The sequence below is a fragment of the Macrobrachium nipponense genome, chromosome 2 (genome assembly GCF_015104395.2).
Source record: "Macrobrachium nipponense isolate FS-2020 chromosome 2, ASM1510439v2, whole genome shotgun sequence".
Taxonomy (NCBI): Eukaryota; Metazoa; Arthropoda; class Malacostraca; order Decapoda; family Palaemonidae; genus Macrobrachium; species Macrobrachium nipponense.
In genome coordinates, this window is record NC_087201.1 from 32,667,127 (window position 1) to 32,688,589 (window position 21,463).

The 21,463-nt window shown below is 37.9% G+C and overlaps 1 protein-coding gene across 1 annotated transcript in view; it reads right to left on the bottom strand.

Annotated features, from left to right (window-relative positions):
- Positions 1–494: 494 nt before the first annotated feature.
- LOC135220516 (neprilysin-1-like) overlaps positions 495–21,463 on the bottom strand; it is a 432,979-nt gene continuing 412,010 nt past the window's right edge. Inside the window, exons 13-14 of the mRNA XM_064257668.1 lie at positions 15,922–16,051; positions 495–5,518 (exon numbers count right to left, since the gene is read on the bottom strand). Coding sequence (XP_064113738.1) covers positions 5,246–5,518; positions 15,922–16,051 — 403 coding nt within the window. The 3' untranslated portion in view covers positions 495–5,245. The remainder of the gene's footprint in view (positions 5,519–15,921; positions 16,052–21,463) is intronic.

Below are 21,463 nucleotides of genomic sequence, written 5' to 3' on the forward strand. Positions count from 1 at the left end.
GCTTCAAAACAGTGGTATCGATTTCTTCTTGTCAAGTGAATTTCCAGGTAGCTCCCCTGACCTTAATGTGTGAAAACATTGGTAGTATCTTAAAGGATTGTGTTGACGCACGCACAGTGAATTATGACGGTATACCAAGCCTCGACAACCTGCAACGAGAGGTGACCGAAGTGCTAAGGGAAATGTAGTTTGAGTCTTGGCTTTTTTTGTGAGTTGCTGAAATCATACCCCTCAAGAATGTAGGCTGTGGTACAGACAGATGGAGGCCACACAAAATATTACATACTCAGAGAGAAACTTAAATAAATATCTGTTCTGAATTACTTTTGTTTTTGTCCATATCAATTTTAGTTTATGCTGTAGAGGGGGGTAGGCCTCTAACTTCGAAACAACACCTTGTACTATCCACACATGGGATGCAAAGAACCATACATTATGATGTTTTTAGTACAAATTCCATAAAGTTAACATAGCCAGGTAAAATAAGACTCCAATTCAGTAATTAGACGTTTAATTCCATAAGTGTTCTAAACTTGCGACAAAACTGCATGGTATATATACAAAGCGGTAATTTGTGCAATAAAAATCTCATTACTTTTTCATGTTACAAATCAGTACAAAGTGAAAATAGTCCTCTTTCTGCCATCACATTCAACTAGAAGCTAAGGGATTACTTTCATGAAACTCAGCAGAAAAAATGGATGCACAAAATTAAAAATAAATTGGGCTGAGAAAGTTATATGAAATATAAATATTAGACATTATGTTAATAGTAGATATTTTGATTATGACGATTGCGATAAGGAAGGATCTTTTAATCTGGTCAAGTCAGTCGGCCAATAAGGATTTGAAGACTAAAAGGACAATGTGACTGGCACCTCAAGTACTCAGTGTTCTTGGGAATTTTAGTTACCAATTGTAAGTTTTGAGGTAGGACATTGCCCATGAAACCCTTGATATAACTATATATTGTTGCCAGATGTTTTATACAAGTGGGTATTAACAGTATTGGTAGAATTGTTTTTAAACACAGCAGATATGTCTTACAGGGGCACAAGTTTTGTCCTATAGCTACAAAGAAAATGTATTCACTATAACCATACCATGAAAGATGAGAGACAAGTGTTCTGATAATAAAAGTACCTGGGAGGTGGCTCAGAAGGATAACTGTTCAACATGAAGGTTGTAAAGAAAATTGTATGTGAAACAGAGTGGGCCTCATGCTTCCTTGTACAATGTAATGCCAAGTCAGGAATGGTCTGAAGGAAGTAAAATTGGAGAAAATAAACAAAAGCAAAGACCCTGATGACACTAGAGCAGATGATATGTTGTACAAAGAGCCTTACATTACTAAATGAGATTTTTGTTATATATATAATATATATATAATTAAAATGAAAATTCTTTTCATGTTAAGTCAGTGAGGATAGATTTACATAAGGTACAGTTATTTCACAAGAATGAAACCTAAATTAGTTGTACAAAAGAAAAGGATTAGGAATCATCTGCAAATACCATATAGACAGGTATTGAGCAGTGTACAAAAGTAACAAAGTAACTAAAATTTCCGGCTTAGATTTTATTGGTTTTTCTTAAATGCCAAAGTTTATAAGTTTAATTGTAATGAATTAAAATTCTGCAAATGGAATGGGTGATAAATAGATATCTATATTACACTGTATATTTCTAAACTTTATTAATATAATATTTTGAGTTCTCATGATACAGTATTTGTATATACACTGAATTCATTAGAATAGAAAACCTGAAAATGGAATAATGATTTATGTATGTGATTGATGATGCTTAATAACTTGATATAAATGCACACATTGGTACAGTATACATCTCATTAATATGTATGTCAAGTTTTGGTAAATGGGAGATCTGGTTAAATTCAATTTGAGGAAATTGAATGGGAATAATGTAACTTACTTCAAGACACTCATCTTTATAGTGCGACACTGGAATGCATGGAATGTGGCTGTATCATACTGGATTGAACAGGAATTTGTTGCACAACATCATTCTCTGGTAAAGACAAGACAAAAAAGCTAGTGCTGCATGTGGAGGAATTGAATACATTGGCGTATTTTTACTTGCATTACCTCATAACCTTAGAATTTTTATGGGTGAAAGGGTCACTGTAAATTCTTTTCCCTTTTCTCATCTTTTTCTTATAATTTCGTGGTTCCAGTAAATGGCCTTTCAACAGACTGACATCTCACTAATAATGTTTTGAGACCATATCAGTCTATGAAGTCTATTAGGTCAAATGGATAAATTGGTAGATGCAAAAGTGCTAACTAACAGATGTATTTTCATCAGAAAAAAGTATTTTGTATTTATATAGACTTACATTATATTTACTTTTCATTTATTCTCACCGTTTCACATCGATATTCTCAATCACCTTTTTAAGTACTAGAAGAGTATGCATACATCTTTCAGAAGAGAAAGCCCCTCTACCAAATCAATTAATTATTTTGATGTCTGAGGCATGTTAAGATAGTAAGATAAAGATAGTAAGATAATTTGTATTATAATTTTTTGTCATAGATAAGGAGCTGGGAATGAGTAAAGAAAATTTACTGTAATGGTTTGCTTCTTTTAAATCAGTTCGTAATTAATGGGTGTATGAGAACATTTTACAGAGATTCTTTAAAACATTAATTTAAGAAACCTAGTAAACATAAGATAATGGAGCCAAGTTCGTGTTAAGTTAAATGGGATAGTGACTTAATCATTAATAGGCACCATGAAGTTTTGTTAAATCATCTGAAAAAGAAATGCCAAACCTTTAAATTTCATCCTAATTAAGAGTGTCAGTGTTAAACCAATGCAGTATGTATTCCCAACCTAGAAATTGTGCATGGACCTTATACAGAATTCTAGCTTTAATATGAGTTTGATTTACTAATGATAACACACCTTGTAAAATAAATGTTTCTAATAGCTATACCACTGAATGAGTTGTGCAACATAAATACAGCAGCAAGATCATACTACTACTATTAAATTTACCACAAGAGGAGAAGGAGAAGGATGAGGAGGTAGTGTTTTGGCTTTTTTGCTTTTACATAAATAATGTCAGGTTGGTTTCTGCACTGGCCCCTTCCTGTTAAATATTACTAACAGTTGGTCCCAGCATGCCAGGCATCTTGTTTTTTCTTCTTCCCTAAGTTGTACTCAGGAGACAAGCAGCCTACTTGATTTTGAGAGAATACAAATTCAAACATAGCTTGACAAACTACAGATATTACATAGATCAAACTTTCACTACATGCTCTGCAAGGGGTGAGGTGTACTATAAATGCTGAAGAAATGTTTATAATGAGAACGTAAACAACAATTTTTTTTTGTAAATGCATAAGGGGTCTGAATGATTTCGAAGGTGCAGTAGAAACATGGAATGGAAGTAGGTTAAATCTCAAGTTTGATGGAGAACAATATTGTGAACAGATTAAAACTGCTAGAGCATAAATGAGAACAACAAATATTCAGTGTTCCTCATGACTAATGTTACGATCTACTGCACTGCCTGTATCAAATCAAATATGCTGAAGTGGCCATAGAAATCTTTCTGCATTCCAAAGACGTTCTTTAATATTGCTGACAAATATTTATGATAAGGACAGATAGTGTGGGAATAAAGGAGTCATAATCTTGAGTTTAAAAAGTTAAAAATCCCTCTAAATATATGTACTTATGTCCAAGTACTGATAAACCAGGTGGTTAGAAATTCTATGCAACAAGGTCTGCCTTGGTTGCTTAGTTTTGTGTTATTACAACGCTACTTAGAAAGATCAAAGGATATTGTATCTAACATGGAGCTACTGAGGATGGTTAACGAGGAGCAAAGAAAAAATAAATATCTCCACGCATTGGAAAAATCCTCTTCAAGGTAAAATGTTCCTTTTATCATGAGATGGCAAACATCAATATGTTATAAAATATCGGAATCCTCCTGTGTCTCTCTACTTATGTAAGTAACATATGGATTTTAATTTACCGCTTAGTGACATATAAGTTAAATACTGTATTATGTCGTATAGATTGAAAGAATTACCTTAAGTGGAATAAATTTGTGTTAAATAGATTTCTGTCGGCTATATATATATGTATATATCTTCAGTCTCACAACCCCCCATCCCAAACACTTATATACTAGTAAGTCACAATAAGAGAGATTAATGACCAAAACTTTGTATATTTGATGCAGAGGAGAGAACAACATCAAGACAGGCCAGAAGAAGAAAACCACGAAGACACTTAATGTTACTTGGAAGAAAAAAAATGACATAAAAATAGAAAATATTCTTTGAGTATCCATGAGATATATATATATAAAAATGCTATCATCTGGCAGTCAGATGCACGTTAACAGCAAGGAAATATTCATATATACCACCAAAGGTTTACTATAAATAGATCTATGTAGTTTATATGAGTTTTTAATAAATGCCAAATGAGAGCAACACCATTTTTCGTAAGATGCTTCTAATTACCAATGCCCTCCCTTTTGTAAAGTAGCCCCTGAATGGTGACCCATACCAGTGCAAGTGCAGTACAAGAATATGACAACCAATTTTTACTCACTGACGACTACCCAACACTACCTGATAAAAATATCTTTAGAACTAAGTGTTAAATACTAATCAAATTACAATGAAAATTTCATATGTTGTACATTTTTAATGTAAAAATATTTTCTTCATACTCTAAAACCTTTCATATTGTACAAACTCTTAGTTATCTAACGTGTATTATCCTGAGACATCTAACTTCCCTTTGACTTTCAAATAACTTACTAATTCAGGGGCGAAACTCGAATACAGTAATTTTAACTCTGTATTTCTTTATGTTTTTATAATCATGGAATGAAACAATACCAGTGTCCTTTGCCACATTATTAGTTTGAGGTTTTCCGTGTTCAGACTAGAGCTAGTGTTCCTGAAACTTCTGAATAGCTTTGTTGGAACAAATTCCACAAAATATTTAAAATAACTGTCGAACTCTTGGTTACCCCTCTACGAACAATGGTACACAACACAGCCCATGAACTCATTCTCACCAATCTTATACCATGAAGTGTTACAAAGCCTTTGTGTTCAAACACCATGACTTGAAAAATACACAGCGCCATCACAGTTCTCTTTCTTACTCTTCAACGAGATGGCAGGTGAGAGAAAACCATGAGGATTGAGAAAATCAACTTTGGCTCAGAGTTGTCTTCCGAAGATATTCACCAGACAGAGCATTTTTTCTCTGGGTTCATCCTACTGCCAACGGGACAGTTGTAGGCTTTGGCGAAGTCTGCAGAGTTGGAGAGAGGCCCTAACACTCGAATTGGGCCCAGAGAATGCACTGATGATCTGATCTTGGAGAGAGCGTCCTCTGGTCTCATTGTGCCACACCAGATCCTGGCATAATTTAGGAAGAAAAGCTGATCGTGGTTGAGGTTGATCCCAGGCAGTAGCTTCTCCTCTCCATTTCGCTTCACCCACTGCCGATATGCCTGAAGAACACAAACAAAACTTAGTTATTAAAACATCTTAAATGTGCACATCAAATGTTTCTATGCTGCTTTCTAGTACTGTAATGGAAGGGTCAAGGTGTAAACATCTAAACTGAATAAAAAAACTGTCCTAATCTGAAATATGTAACTTGAAATCTCAAATGTTTATGCGTATACCCAAATGATATCATTATAATACAATGTTCATTTAAAGAATGCAGGCATTTTTTACATTGTCATTACAGTAAAGGATGAGTTCCTGGGCAATGCTTTCCTAAAAGCATGAGAACAAAATGGCCAAGTAAATTTATGTTAGGGATGCAGTCTATCAAACTGTGTAATGTAAACAAGATTGGGCTAAGATGAAATATGGTAATAGAAATATACATATATTTCCATGAAGTGCAAACTTTTACCAAGATAATGATCTTGTTCCCTTAACAAGTAAAATTCCTCTGGGGTGTGGTAAACCTTGCAAATATCTTATATCTGCCAATCACAGGCATAACCTTTTTTTTCCATTTTCCCTTGAGTTTTTGTATTCTTCCTCTTCATACCCTTTGGTATTACTTCAGGAATTCCTTGTGTTCTTTTATTTTAACCCTAACTTTGCTTGTGTATATATTTTGTACATCACGTGTACTGGCATGTGTGCAACATCCTGACCTTGAAGGTTTTTAGTAGGAAGATTCAGGCTTTCCTTTCTCAGGGAAGTGTGTAAGTTTTTCTACCCACGTCTGGTGTAACAAAAAGCTGCATTATTTCATTACAATAACAGTGCAAACATCATGTTTTTATTTCTGTGTATGTATGTATGTACAGTCTCAGTGACCAGAATGTTGGAGAAATGAGTGTAGTAGAACATCAGTCATGGGTATTTATTAGAAACAAACTGGTTATCTCTCATTAATAAACAAGAAACATAATGCTTATCTCTCATTAGCAAACATTTGTTTAAAATTTTTGCCTAAAATATAAATCTATAACATATCTCATAGAAAAGGCAACAATCACTCTACTGCCATGTTTGCTTCAAAACTATAAGAGTCCTCATAAAAATAACGGTCAAACTTGGACCTTCTTATGACTTAAAAAATTAAAATTTTAAAAAGTAAATTGTATTTTTCCTAACTGTATAAACCTGGGTCCTTTGCGATAGGAATTACTTACAGCAAACCTGGAACACGGCCATTAAAACTCTTGAACAAGGTGGTTTGGCAGTAACTACTGTCTGGTAGGCAGGGAGACCTAACTGCCTGGATTTAAACAGTCTGCTTTGCCTTTTGGCTCAGGTTTCAGATTGAGGGGTGGCTTGAGGTGGGCATTAGTGTAAAGGACCTCAGATTTGTATAGTTAGAAAAAAGACAATTTTTACTTTGATTTGTTTCTACACTATACAAATCTTGGGTCCTTTACTATAAGAAGACTCACTGGTTGGAGGAGGAATCTAAGTGAGTCTCTCGAACTGACTGGAGTTCGGAACACCTGTGCTGCTACTCCTGGTCGAAAGAGCGAATAGGAGGGCCCCGCCTCTGACAATTTGATCGGAGTATAAAAACTGCAGAATCAAGAGTCAGACTTCTGGGCATTTTTGAATGAGTGAGGAATCATAACTCATATGAAAAAGGCTGGAAGGAATATTAAGAGTCAGAGGCATTAAGGCAAAGATCCGAGAAGGGTCTGCCTTATTGCCAGTCTCTCCTTCCTCCCCTTGGTAGGGGAAGGAGCGGTATTGCATCTATGATTCAAACAAGAAAAATAGAAAGGAAACTCGATGTGTAGATTTACTGCATTAGAGGCCAGTCTAGCTAGTGTAGGTTTGAGTCCCATTCTCAGCCCGATGGAAGAGAAGTAGGAGGAAAAGGAGAGGCCAGTCACTCTCGAATTCTTCTCACCTCTAAAACTGCACACCTTAGGTGAGATGAGACCTGTCCAAGGAAACAAGGGTTCCGAGGACTTGTGAGCAAAGACTTAAGGGTAGAAAGAGAAAAATCTGATCCTGATGAGACCAAATCTATCTTCCAGTCCAACATATTCTTTGGAATGCGAAGAGAGGACTAAGCCACTGATGCCGTGCACTCTCAAGGAAAGCATACAGGTGACATCGCTAGCTGCAGAGAACCTCCTCCCAATCTTCTCGCAAAACCTGGCCAAAGAAGTATCCTTAGACACTTCTCCCTTGGTAAGTCAGTACTAGTGAAAGGTTATAGACATTCATGTCAAGCATGTTGAGTCTTCCCTGAAGTACCGCAACACGCAAACAGGACAGAGTAATGATTGACCTGAATCACTGATTACAAAGTCCAAGACGCAGAGGTTCATGAAGGACTCAAACATGGCAATAGATGCAGAATGTTTCAGAATTCATTGCGCACTTGAGACTGAGTTGAGTCATCGATACCCGCCTTTTATAGGGGGATATGAAAGAAGATCAATGTAAATCATCTATCCTCTTCACAAATGCAGAGAGAAACGAGATGTGGTCTTAAGATTTGAGAAACAAATCTTTGTCTAATGATTATTGCAAGGGTGTCTGCACCTTACTCGAGAGAGAAATGCCATCTAAAGAGACGAGGGCCCTCGGCTGGCAAGACAAGAGAGAAGTTTCTCATCAGTAGTTGAGTCTCGACTGAGGAGAAACAATACTACTTCATGTCAAAGACTAGGATGAATGTGGACCTATGTCTTTCATAACTGAATCGGAGAAAAGTGACTCTCGTGATTCTGACTAGAGAAAAAGTCCCATCAAATACACCAACCAGTGAAGACAACTCCAATCCCCGGAGTGTCACAAAGGACTGAAAGAGTTATCCAGCTATTTCCATTGCTGCTCGGTGAGAAAGCCTATGCTTGCAAGGAAAGCCGGATAGTCTTTTAGCCGTGAAGACAGGGATTGAACTGCCTGAGGAACAACTCCTGTGTCACTGGCATTGAAGGCTAGGTTAGGGAGAAACTCCTCTCATTACCTTGGAAGTAGAGTTGGTAGGTCGGGCAACAGGCTAAGCCTTCCATCATCAATTTTCAATTCGGGGTGAACAATGTCTGTTGGAACACCTTGCGAATTAGAAAAAAATGTAGAGAGAAGAAAAAAACTGTTGAGTTTGTCTGAAAAAGTCATACCAAGTCATCGCAGTGGCCCAAGGGTCAGTTGCAATGGAGCAGAAGATAAGAAGATGAGTCTACCGAGACATATCTCCGTCGGATGATTCTTGCAAGAGCGTGTGCAGAGCACGAGACAGGAACCCTAAACAAGTCAAATGCCGCCCAGAGACCTTAGGTCTCTGTGATGGCCAGACAGAGGAGTCCCTCATAAGTAGTTGACCCTCGACTAAGGAGAAACAACAATACTAAGACGACCAATCTCTCCGTGAGAAGGCAGTACCCTGCCCCTCCCTCAACTCCAGAGGCTGAGTTACCTGCTACATTTCTTCCTGAAATGTGTTTGTCTGATAGAGGTATTGAGTGCACTACAGTTACCCTCGAGCATCTGCATGTTAACCGCAACAAGAGGGAAATAAAACCCTCTTGTTTGGTGATAAATGCCACTACTGTGATGTTGTTGCGAAATAACACCATTGAGTGCCTCAAAACCAAATCCTGAAACTCTCGAGAGGACCGAGAGGCTGCCTGGAGTTTCTGGATATTGATGACATACTTATTGTCTCAGTTGCTCACCTGAAGACAACAGTTCTACAGGTATGCGCCTATTCCTCGGTCGGTGCATCTGATAACATACACATATTGCGAGGAGAATACAGTATACAAGTATATTCAAAGGCATCAGGCTAATTCCTACCTCATCATTTGAGAAAGGAAAAGGATTAAGGACTGAATGCAGACCACATTCATGCTCTAATGAAGAGAGTGAAGGTGCAACTGTCCAGAAGGAAGGCTTCTATGGTGATAACAGGACACCGAAGACAACTAGCTCTTAGCTAAATTGGCTGTTCCTGAAACGAGAACACAGGAGAGGCGAAAGTTCTATGGAAGACAGTCGAAGACCCGGAAGAAAGCAGGTACGCACTTCTCCTGAAGGATACCTACTACTGGGTCTTGGCTATGTTGTTATCAAGTCCAGAAACTCAACAAACAAACCAGCAGTAGGAGAATGCCTGTACAAGCATTCCTTCTACGTCCTTCCTTTTGCCTTCTTCCTCTGGAAAAAGGCACTCTCTCAGAAGAGAAAGAAGAAGGCTGACTATTTCACGATCGTCCTTCACAGCCTGAGACTTTAGGCCTTGCCCAGGGGACAAGGCAGATGCCTTGGCAGGTTCCTTAACTACTGTGATATCCACCACTCTCTAAGAGAGAGGCAGAACCGAATAAGGATCGAGACAACTTCAGAACGTACAAAACTGGAGAGCTGAATTAGGACAATGTCCTGTTTCTCTGCACCAGAATTGTCCACAGGTTGCTGACTGGTGCCATATAATGAAGAAATCTCATAGGGGCTGCCTGGAGGGAAACCTTAGCAGTGTCCTCTAGGCTTGCTGTCTCTTGTTGTGAGGGGGAATACCCTTCGTGGCAATGAGAAAGTGTGAGAGTTGAGATTGGTAAAGAAGAATTGCTCCTGTCGCGGCAGCAGAGGGGGAAGAGAGCTTGACTGGGCATCTTGAAACTGAATGAACTCTTTGTCTGGAAAAACGTTATTCATCTAGTCAAAAATGCCCTCACAAGCAAGGAATGCAATGCCCCTTATGAAAACTCTTGTCTCTCCTGGAAGAGTAAGGGCCTCAAGCAGTTTAGAATCCAAGTGCCAGAAATTCTAAGGAATTCAAGTGCCTGGCAAGACTCCCAAATCTCACAAGAACAATCATCAGGAGTGGTCTTCTCTCCCTTCCGAGTGCTTGTGTAATAATTACATATTCAATAGAATGCAGTACATCATTCTAGGTGAAGCAACATGTTGTTGTGTTAAAATGATGACTACTGCAGTCTAGTTAGGATCTTGCAGTATCTCTAAATATTGATTAGTGAATAGATGACATTGCCTTGACGAAGTTTTGTGTCACATCTTCATTTGAATACACTTGGATCATCAGTTTAAAAAGGTAACACCAACCGATGCCCCATTGGCAAAATACATGTTGACGTTCTTGTGATGGCCTGTGTCTACGTCACATGACCTAGATCCCTATACCCGTGTGTTTGTGTAACATTGCGAAATATCACTCGACTAATGTACTCGCAACAGAATTGTATATCAGACTTCTATCACACCTCTCCAAATCTTCCTGTCGCTATCATTGTGATGTAAAACTTGTTAAATATAACTTGTTATCTCATATGTGTTTCTACCGACTTCAAACCTACCTACGATAGATGGATACTTAGAAGAAATTTCATCACAGACATGATACTTGTCTAAGATGTGATGTATACAAACCGATACATTGCGAATATTATCGCATGTCAGAAATAACCAACGGGGTGCCTTGTTAGTCAAACAATTGCAAGGCAACACTTCAATACTTGCAATTCCAAAGAATCAGAGCGCTCAGCAAGCGCTAGAGATTCTAATGAATTCAAGAACTTGGTGAGACTCCCACATATTGAAAGAACAATCACAGGGAATGATCTCTCTCTCACATTCCAAGTGCTCGTGATTCCAAATAATCCAAGAACTTGAATTTTAAGGAATTCAGCACTCGGCAAGACTTGAATTTCATAAGAAAGTTATGCTCTCGCCACTTCCAAAGAAATCAAGGAAGAACAGGCACAGATTCAGTATTAGAGGCAGACTTCTAAGAACTGGATCGAGAGCATAACTTCGACAGACCTCAATTGAGGCTCCCAAAAACATGAGACTCCACAGGAGAATGCGAATCAGATCCTGGCCCCCAAAGGGCACAAATAGCCAATGAGAGAATCACTGCCCCCTCAGAGAGAGGCACTTCCTTGGAAGTTCCGTAGAACTTTCAAAGGGGACCTCCTCCCCACTTCTGCAGGTGTTCAAACCCTCAGAATCGAGGCACCAGGTGGGAACCTGCCGAGCACTGACAAGCACTCAGTGAGTGCTAGTGGTAGTGCTGGCAAGAAGAGACGAAACTTGTGAATGCCTCACCCTGTGCCTAAGTGGGATGGTAAGAGGTCTCTCTTACCATCCCAGAAAATGAGGCAAATCTGTCATCATGAACTGAGGAAATTTAGGGTCAACCCCCAACCCCTTTATGTCAGCCAACACCTGCATCTACATACTGAAAGAATTGCTGAACTATTACCTATCATCAGCCTTTCCTGTTTTCCTGTTTTGTAGATGTGAGAAAAGCACTTGACAAAGTAAACTACCTGAAGCTCTTCCTGAAGCTGCCTAAGAGTCACACCTATATTTAATTGGCATTTTATATGCTGGTTCTCCACACAGCAATTCTGTCAAATGGGGTAACGTATTGTTGTACACCTTCGGCTCGCTAAATGGGCTTTGGCAAGGGGGCATTCTCTCTCCATACCTGTTTAATACATACACAGATGCCTTGAATATCAAACTGAACTCGCTCCCAATCTGATACACTGTCAGTGAAACAACTATAAAACACCTCTGTTACGCTGACAGTATGGCTCTAATTTCCCCATCAGGTCAAGGTCTCCAACGACTCATCGATACTTGACGCCAATATGCAGAGGAATTTGATATCCTATACAATGAAACCAAGACCCAGTGCATGTCACTGCTCCCGAGATCACTTAGAGATATTGCAGAACCACACATTTTCCTGGGAAATCATCGGCTTGAACTTGCGCACGAATTTCCGTATTTGGGTCACATTATCACGGACAACCTAAAAGATACGGCAGACATAGAACAGAGGCATAGTAAACGATGTGCAACTGGTAGCATGATTGCAAAGAGGTTTGCCATCTGTCAACAAGACTTGAAGCTGCTGCTCTTCCGCTCATATTGCTACAGTATCTACGGGTGCTCCCTGTGAACGAACTACACCCGAGAGACCATGAGACATATCACTGTTGTTCAGAACGACATTTTGAGACACCTCACAAACCCTCCTCGCTACCACTTCTCCACACAGATGTTCACAGAAAACCACCTGGACTATTTAAAAATCATTGTAAGGCGAACAATATCCTGTCTGATCATCTGACTGCGAAAAAGCAGCAATTTGCTCATACAAAGCATCCTAAGTAGTGAGGCAAGAAGATTATCTAAATTGTGGGGAAGATGGGAAAATGAGGTGTTTGTTCCCTAAATGACTTAATCTCTGTTTTTGCAAAATGTCATCTGCAGAATCTATCTTTATTGTTGTATAGCTACGATTATTGATATTACCGGTGATTTCCTTTTTTCATTATTACTGTAATTATGATCAATATAGTTTTTATATTCAATTTTTAACTATTCTCAATATTATTATGATTATGACCATTATTTTGATCATCATCTTTTATACTACCTCAGCAAGTGTGGATACTACCGATTATTCATTTTTTTTCTAATCATGTCATCTCATGTATCTAAACTGTATGGTATCTATTCTTTGTATATTCCTTGAGCTGATAATAAAGACTATTATTTTTATCCTGACCAAGGAACTCTCCAATGCTTCTCGAGGAAGCCAGCCAAGGTCAGAAGGAAAACTGTTTTCAAAGTCAGTTCTCTGTAAGACACTTGACGCAGGGCTTGAATGGAGCTTGAGTGAGACTACTCAGCACAAGAGTAAGGTCCCCATAGGAGATTGAGTTCCCTAGAAGAATAAGACTGCTCAAAGTTCTTGAGCCGCATAGAGAATTCCCACAATGAAGTCATGTCCACATCTTTCAGACGAAGAACTAATCCTAAGGTAGTCCTGTAGCCCCTGACAGCAGGAACAGATAGAAGTTCTGAAAGATCATTATCTACTGAACAGAAATTCGGAGTGGAGAGAAATCCCATTGACACAAATCACAGCAGACAGCTCATTTGCCCTTATACATGGTTGATGACGAATATCTCTTGAAGTAGCCGGACATCTGAGTCGCTATTCTGCGAGAAAGAACTCTTGCTCTCCACATGAGGATGGCAGAGGAGGTTGTGCTAAGGTGGAATCTCTCGGCACTGCTGAGAGAAAAGAAACAAGACCTGGGAACCACTCTGCTTGGGGCCACAACAAAGCCACTAGGGTCATCCTGAGATTCTTGGAACCCGTTACTCTGTTCAGGACATAACGGATCAGGCAGAATGGAGGAAAGGTGTAAAATTCCAGCCTGTATCAAGTATACGGGATTCCTCCACCTCAGAAACAGTAGACCTCTAGCTTTCTGTTGAACCATGTAGCGAAGAGGTCTAATATAGATCATCCCCCACATAGACAGAGGAGATGATATGATAATCCCAGGGGATGTCCTATGACAAGATGCTCTATGCAGATATGCACTAAGTATCCAACTGTCAACTTTTGCACTGTCAAATGAATTTGCAAAATAGACTGATGTCCTCGCACTGCCAAAGGAATGCGCATCAGTATGCTGCTCAACTGAGGAAATGTCCTATGATGATAGAACATCGACCCCCACCTCCTTTCTTGACTTAGGCCCTGTCCACAATAGCGGGCACTGCCCAACTAGCAAACACTGTTCCCATAACCTGTTCCACTATACCGACCAACCAAGTATGTAGCCAGAATGATATGATTGTCTGGTAACACTGCTTCAGAAGCTAAAGAAAATATAAACAGGTGGAAGCGACTGATGAGCATGCCTGCTGGTGTGGACAGGCTATAAGGAACCACCAGAGACAAGAAGACTATTAAGGAACAGTACTGATCTGGTTGTACTTGGATATAGTATAAGTTAGGAAATTGTACCCAACCTAATCTAACCCACTCCCAAACTCCCGAAGAAAGGGAAAATCATCCTCTTGTAGAAGTCATGAACCAGAAGAAAATGCGCCGATAATGACAGATAAAATAGCGAGGCTAGCCTAGACTTAGAACGCAACCACTTAGGCTGGGCTAAGTTGGTAAAGTTAGGTTCGATCTGGCTAGGCTGAGAACTCAACCACTTAGTCTGGGTATTCTGGTGCCACCTGGAAACCGTTGTGTATGCAAGGAATTTTTGGCATCTGGCATCTAAAGCGTAGATGAGGTGGAAACTGGTCAGCTGCCACGCTCGAATCCCGTGGCGTATTTAGTCTTTCTTCTAACCCAGAATTACAAGAGGTGGACCGTCAATGTCAAGAATTCAGGTTTATGAGCAATGAAAAATACAAAGTAATTAAAAATTTTCTTGTTCATATGTGGAACAAACATTCAGTCTTAACAATAGGATAAACTCACACTTGGAGGGAGGTATGAAAATCCTGAACCAACTGGAGGTTCGGCACATCTGACCATTCTTCTAAGAAATGAGAATTCTAAAGAAGAGTAACTAAGCCTCTTGAGACATTAGATATATAGGTATCTAAAACTCAGTCCACTGGGTGGGAAGACAAAGAGAGCTACTATATCTGTTCAAGTAACAAACCATGATCACCACAAGTAAAGGGTTTGTCACCACTCCCCTCTCCCCTAGCTGGAGAGATGAGTATCTGCTGCTTGGCTGTCGAACACCCTTGCATCAAGCCAGTTCTAGCGTATGTTGTGTCTATTCTCCAACCAGCACATATGAATGTAGAAGGAGAAAACAGGGAAAGAAAGAGATCAGTCATCTCACTCTTTCTCTCTTCCACACAATCATCTTAGGCAAGATACAAACTGTCCCACATAATGCTATGTGAAATACGCACCACTGCTGTTCAAATTACCTAAATGTTGTGTTGATTTACAGGCATGCATAACCTCAACAGACAGAGCATGTACTAAGTCCTCAATATTTTAATTAGAAATTCCAGTTCGTTTTCCTACTTAGTAGAAATGAAAAAGGTTAGCCTAAACTTATAAATCCAGGAGTCTGTAACTGAGAGTATATAGTCGATTATGGCCACAACAAACCTCAGGAAACAGGGAACTCCGGTAGTAAAGACTATATATGTAAAAATCTTGATAGATGTGTTGTCTTGTTGTACAGAATTACTGCAGTATGAGTAGTAATACAAATGGCCTTTCATCAATCTCATCTTAAAATTTTACCTAACCGGAACTAACCGGAAAAGTATAAGGATAAATTCCTGCAGAAACATTTCATGAAGATTATCGAAAGGATTTGGATGCCGTTTGTGTTAGCAAAGGTAAAGAAAATTTTGATATAAAAAAATGAAAATGGCGATAAGTACTGTCAATACTGGGAACTTCCAGTGAACTGTGCACACTAGTGTGTTGAAGTATTATAATGAGCGAGAGATATTTTACAATATTTGTCCAATAAAAAAAAATTTTACTTAACCACTATGTATCATTTTCAGTAGTAGTTTGGAAATTAGGTTACAAATAATCCATCATTTATTTACAATGAGTTACCAATTATTCACTTACTCTGTAAGCCTGTTTAATGCCACCATTATCGGCAATATTTTCACCTTGCGTCATTCTCCCGTTGATGTACTGATTAACCTGGTCGACTTTATAACCCGAGTACTGGTCAATGATGCACTGTGCGCGCGTTCTGAAATGAACGAGGAAAAATTATATCTTGTGACAAATAAAACTCACTACTACAGATATCTGAATATACAAAATATAAAAGTGTTATGGCTTATATTTATTATGCCATACTAGCCCAGAGGCAATTTTAATAAAAAAGCTGTAAAATGTGTAAAGGTTTGCCTCTCTCTCTCTCTCTCTCTCTCTCTCTCTCTCTCTCTCTCTCTTCTTTCCCTCTATATATATATATATTATATATATATTATATATATAATATATATATATATATATATATAAATATAATATATATATATATTATATATATATAATAAAAAAAAGGACCCCATAAAAACGCCAAAATATAGAGAGAAAATAGACTATATTTCAGAAACTGCTGTCTCCCTCTTCAGGTAGATGAATGCTGTGGATGGATCTCTTGGTATAAATAACCATCTTTTCTTGTCACTTTTTCTCATTCATCCCTACCATGAAACGAGGGAGACAGCAGTCTCTGAAATATAGAATTTCTCTCTATATTTGGCGTTTTTTATGGGCTCCTTTTATTAGATGGAATTCTGCTGTAACAGAATATTTTTATCAGTCATATATATATATGATATATATAATATATACATATCTTTCTTTTCCCAATAATACAGAAGGACTGTTTACATTTTTCACACGTTTCTTTTCACAGTTAACCAGCCCGAGAAGTGCCATTGTTAGGCTCAGAGGTCTGGATAAACTAATTCTTTATAATAATAATAATCTTTTCACACTTGCAATGCATTCAGGGTTAGATTACGAATAGTAAAGGTACATTTTTGTTTACTGGTTGCATGAAATCAAGCTAAATTGCATACGTACTTACGGTTAAACAAAATGCGACGTTATACTAATGTTGAGCTCTCATTGATTTACTGTCACATTTGCCAATATGTTTTCAGGGGAGAAAAGTGAGTGGGTGTGGTTCCAGGTTCTTGTCGTGGGTCGTTCATTATTTTGATTGACTAATTGATTTAACAGTTCATTATTTAGTAGCACAACAATAAAATTCATTGTCAACGAAAAATCTATATCTTTGTGAGGAGTAGATGTTTTGTTTGGTGTAATTTCCTATGAGAGGTGTACATCATCCTTTAAGTTTTTGCAAGCTCACAGCCTCCACAATCTGGAGTCATTACCAAAGGCACTCCTTCGAATACTGACCAGTACCAAGGACATTCATTGTAGTTACATGTAGAAACAAAGTAATGGTTGCTAATGACTCAGCTCTCTAAAGCCCAATCCTTAGCTTACAATAGGGGTAAGGTCATACTCCCAATGTTATTTTTCAAGCCATGAATACAGTTTTAACTCAAAACTGCAACATTGTACAGTACGGGAAAACCACTGGGCTTTTGTTTGAGGGCATCCATAAAATGCTAAAAAATAGTACTCTGGTTACAAGAGTATGAAATTTTTCATCTAGGTCAAGGTGCTGCACTTAACAGGCAGTTGTTGGAGGCTTGACATACGCCTTTTCAATAACTGAATTTATATGCAATGCTGGTTGAGGTGCAGATCTAGTTACTGTGGTGACAATACTGCTACCACTGAATCGAATAAGTGCCATTAATTCCCAATCAGCCAAGGATATAGGAACTTGACTGTGCTTTCTTAAGGAAAAAAAATAAAAGCCAAAGTGCTCTATCCATCAGCACTGAATTCGGATTTCATATAACCACATGACTAAAGAAATGTAGACCAACTTGCAATGCTTCAGATATTCTGCTTTCACCCAAAACTTACAGTTGATCGTTGAAGACTAGATGTAAATATTTTTTTTTTCAAAAATTACCTTATTTTGCAGAGTTCATGACGTAGTTTTTTTCCTGGAAATAAGTCTCGGAAATTTGCTGTGCTTCCCACTAGCAGAAGGTTAAGTTGCCGCTAGATGTAACCTAAACCCTCTCTGTAGTCTGTAGGTGTAATCTAAACCCTGTCCGTAGGCATAACCTAAACCCTATCTGTAGGGATAACCTAAACCCTGTCTGTTGTCTGTAAGATCTAAACTCTGTTTGTAAGCATAACCTAAACCCTGTCTGTTGTCTGTAGGTGTAATCTAAACCCAGTCTGTACAGGTGCAACCTAAACTCTGTCTGTAGGCATAACCTAAACCCTGTCTGTAGGTGTAACCCGAACCCTGTCTGTTGTCTGTAGGTGTAACCTAAACCCTGTCTGTTGTCTGTAGGTGTAATCTAAACCCAGTCTGTATAGGTGTAACCTAAAAAAAAAACTTGTTTCTGGTAGGGTTTTGCCATAAAACCTAAAAAAACCCTGTCTGTAGGTGTAACATAAACCCTGTCTGTTGTCTGTAGGTGTAACCTAAACCCTGTCTGTTGCCTGTAGGTGTAACCTAATCCCTGTCTGTAGGTGTAACCTAAACCATGTCTGTTGTCTGTAGGTGTAACCTAAGCCCTGTCTGTTGTCTGTAGTTGTAACCTAATCCCTGTCTGTAGGTATAACCTAAACCCTGTCAGTTGTCTTTAGGTGTAACCTAAACTCTATCAGTTGTCTGTAGGTGTAACCTAAGCCCTGTCTGTTGTCTGTAGGTGTAACCTAATCCCTGTCTGTAGGTATAACCTAAACCCTGTCAGTTGTCTTTAGGTGTAACCTAAACTCTATCAGTTGTCTGTAGGTGTAACCTAAACTGGGGATACACCGATACCAAATTTTTGGCTGGTACCGATACCGATACCTGTTACCTTTATTTTAAAGGTTCAAAAGTTGAAAGGTCATATAATAGGGTTATAAAAACTGCACATGTCTCATTCCAAGCTGCAGCAGTAGCAGTACAGTTACTTATTGCACCATTCACTTATACCATACCTGTACTGCACATGTTAAAATAGTACCCAACTCCAACAGAATGACTGACTCATTGCTGGTAGAGATGAACATAATCATAGTTAATTAAAATTAGAATTACAGTAATAAATTGTTAAATGCACTGTACAGTATTAAGGTACCATCTGTTTTTTAAAAGATAAACAATGAACCTATATACAATAATATGCTTATATATAATTTGTTTGGTGGGCTAGAATGGTTTTATATTCCTATACTAAAGACAAAATTATCGGCTGGTATCGGCCAGAAATTCACCAATACGGATACCACTGATACCGATACTTTGGCACATCCCTAACCTAAACCCAGTCTGTATAGGTGTAACCTAAACCCTATCTGTAGGCGTAAACCTAAATCCTGTCCGTAGGTGTAACCTAAACCCTGTTTGTCTAGAGGTGTAACCTAAACCCTGTCTGTAGGTGTAGCCTAAACCCTGTCTGTAGTCTGTATGTGTAGCCTAAACCCTGTCTGTTGTCTGTAGGTGTAACCTAAACCCTGTCTGTTGTCTGTAGGTGTAACCTAAACCCTTTTTGTCTAGAGGTGTAACCTAAACCCCCAGACAGTACTCAGAATTCATGCATATGGCCTCTGAATGAAATGTGTATAGTATACACAGTTATGATAAATGGAGTCAGGTGTCATAAAAAAAAAAAAAAAAAAACAGTTAATACGTGAAAAGATTCATTCCTGTACCAGCAGATTATGGTAGACTAGTTAACAGTACAGTAACTAAAGTTACTCTCAAACAACCTTGCCGGCCATCCTGTGTGAGGACCTTCTAGATTTTGCTACATTTTTGTAGTGCACACATCATTTAGTAATGTTGAACTCAAGGTTTTTCAGCTTGATTTCTGTTCATATGATTTTTTTTTATTTTTTTTTAGACCATTGAACTCGACACTAGGAATTAGGGAATGTAAAATAATTGCAGAGAATCAACAGATACTATAACGAATACCAGTGACGGATTTAGGAGGGGGGGACGAAAAGGCCATGGCCTAGGGCTCCGCACCTGTGAGGGCTGTCACCTCAACAAAATAAAATTAATAATGATTAACAATATAAAAAATTAAAATAATAATAATAAAGGTATAGTAATAATGATAATAATAATAATTAATAAATATACATAAAACAATCATGTTTAAAATTTTAGATTCAGTCTTCATAGGAATGGATAAAAAATGCTGAATATGTAAAGTGAATAGATGTGATAATAATTTACATAATATCTGCATTTTCATCCCAAAATATTATAGTAGATTTTTATTATTGACCAATTTGATAAAGGAAAATAAAACTGGATATTAGCCTGAAAAAAAAAGTTGGCAACTCCATATATGATTGCATGCATCCCAATTAGTCGACTCAGTTCGAGTCAGTGACAAGTTCACAACAAGTACTGCACACCCATCTCGGTTGTATGATCACGCTAGACATAGTCAATTTCACATGTTCGTTCGATATTATGCTCACTTGTAGCCTACATGTTACACTCACTTGTAACCTACATCAAATTCATTAACCCTTAAACGCCAAGCCGGTATTTCTGAAAGTGTCTCCCGTATGCTGGCAGTGTTCAGGAGTGAGCGCCGAAGTGGAAAAGGTTTTTTTCAGAAAATCACAGCACACTTAGTTTTCAAGATTAAGAGTTCATTTTTGGCTCATTATTTTGTCATTGCCTGAAGTTTAGTATACAACCATCAGAAATGAAAAAAATATCATTATCATATATAAATATCGGAATATATGACAGCGCGAAAAAAAATTTCATATATAATTGTATACAAATTGCGGTGTGAGCAAAAAGGTTAAAGCTAATGAGTTAATTTATTTTCGTTGTATTGTACACTAAATTGCGATGATTTTGGTATATAACAAATTGTAAAACGATCACAGCAACACAGAGAAAATATCATCACAATATGATGCCTGAATTCGTATCGCGCGTACGTAAAAAAAAAGTTGTTTTAAAAAATTCACCATAAATCGAAATATTGTGCTAGAGACTTCCCGTTTGTTACAAAATGAAGGTAATTGATTGAATATTACTAGACTGTAAGTGTTGTAGCTAACAATTGCAGTTTTCGACCATTTCAGTCGAGTTAAATTTGACCGAAGGTCGAATTTTTTCTATTTATCATGATTTATATGAAAATATTTCAAAACTGATAAAAGCTACAACCATGAGTTATTTTTGCTGTATTCTACATGAAATTGCACACATTTTCATATATAAGACTTTTATGTAACGGCTAATATAAAACGGTGCAAACATTACAAAAATCTGACAAAAGAATTTCTGATTTTTTCAGCAGAGTTACCGCACGGACGCAAGGAAAAAGTTTTTTTTTCAAAAATTCACAATAAATCGAAATATTGTGCTATAGACTTCCAATTTGTTGAAAAATGAAGATAAATGATTGAACATTACTAGAATGTAAGTGTTCTAGCTTGCAATTGCATTTTTCGACCATTTCGGTCGAGTCAAAGTTGACCAAAGGTTGAAATTTTGGCACTTATCATTATATATATAAAAATA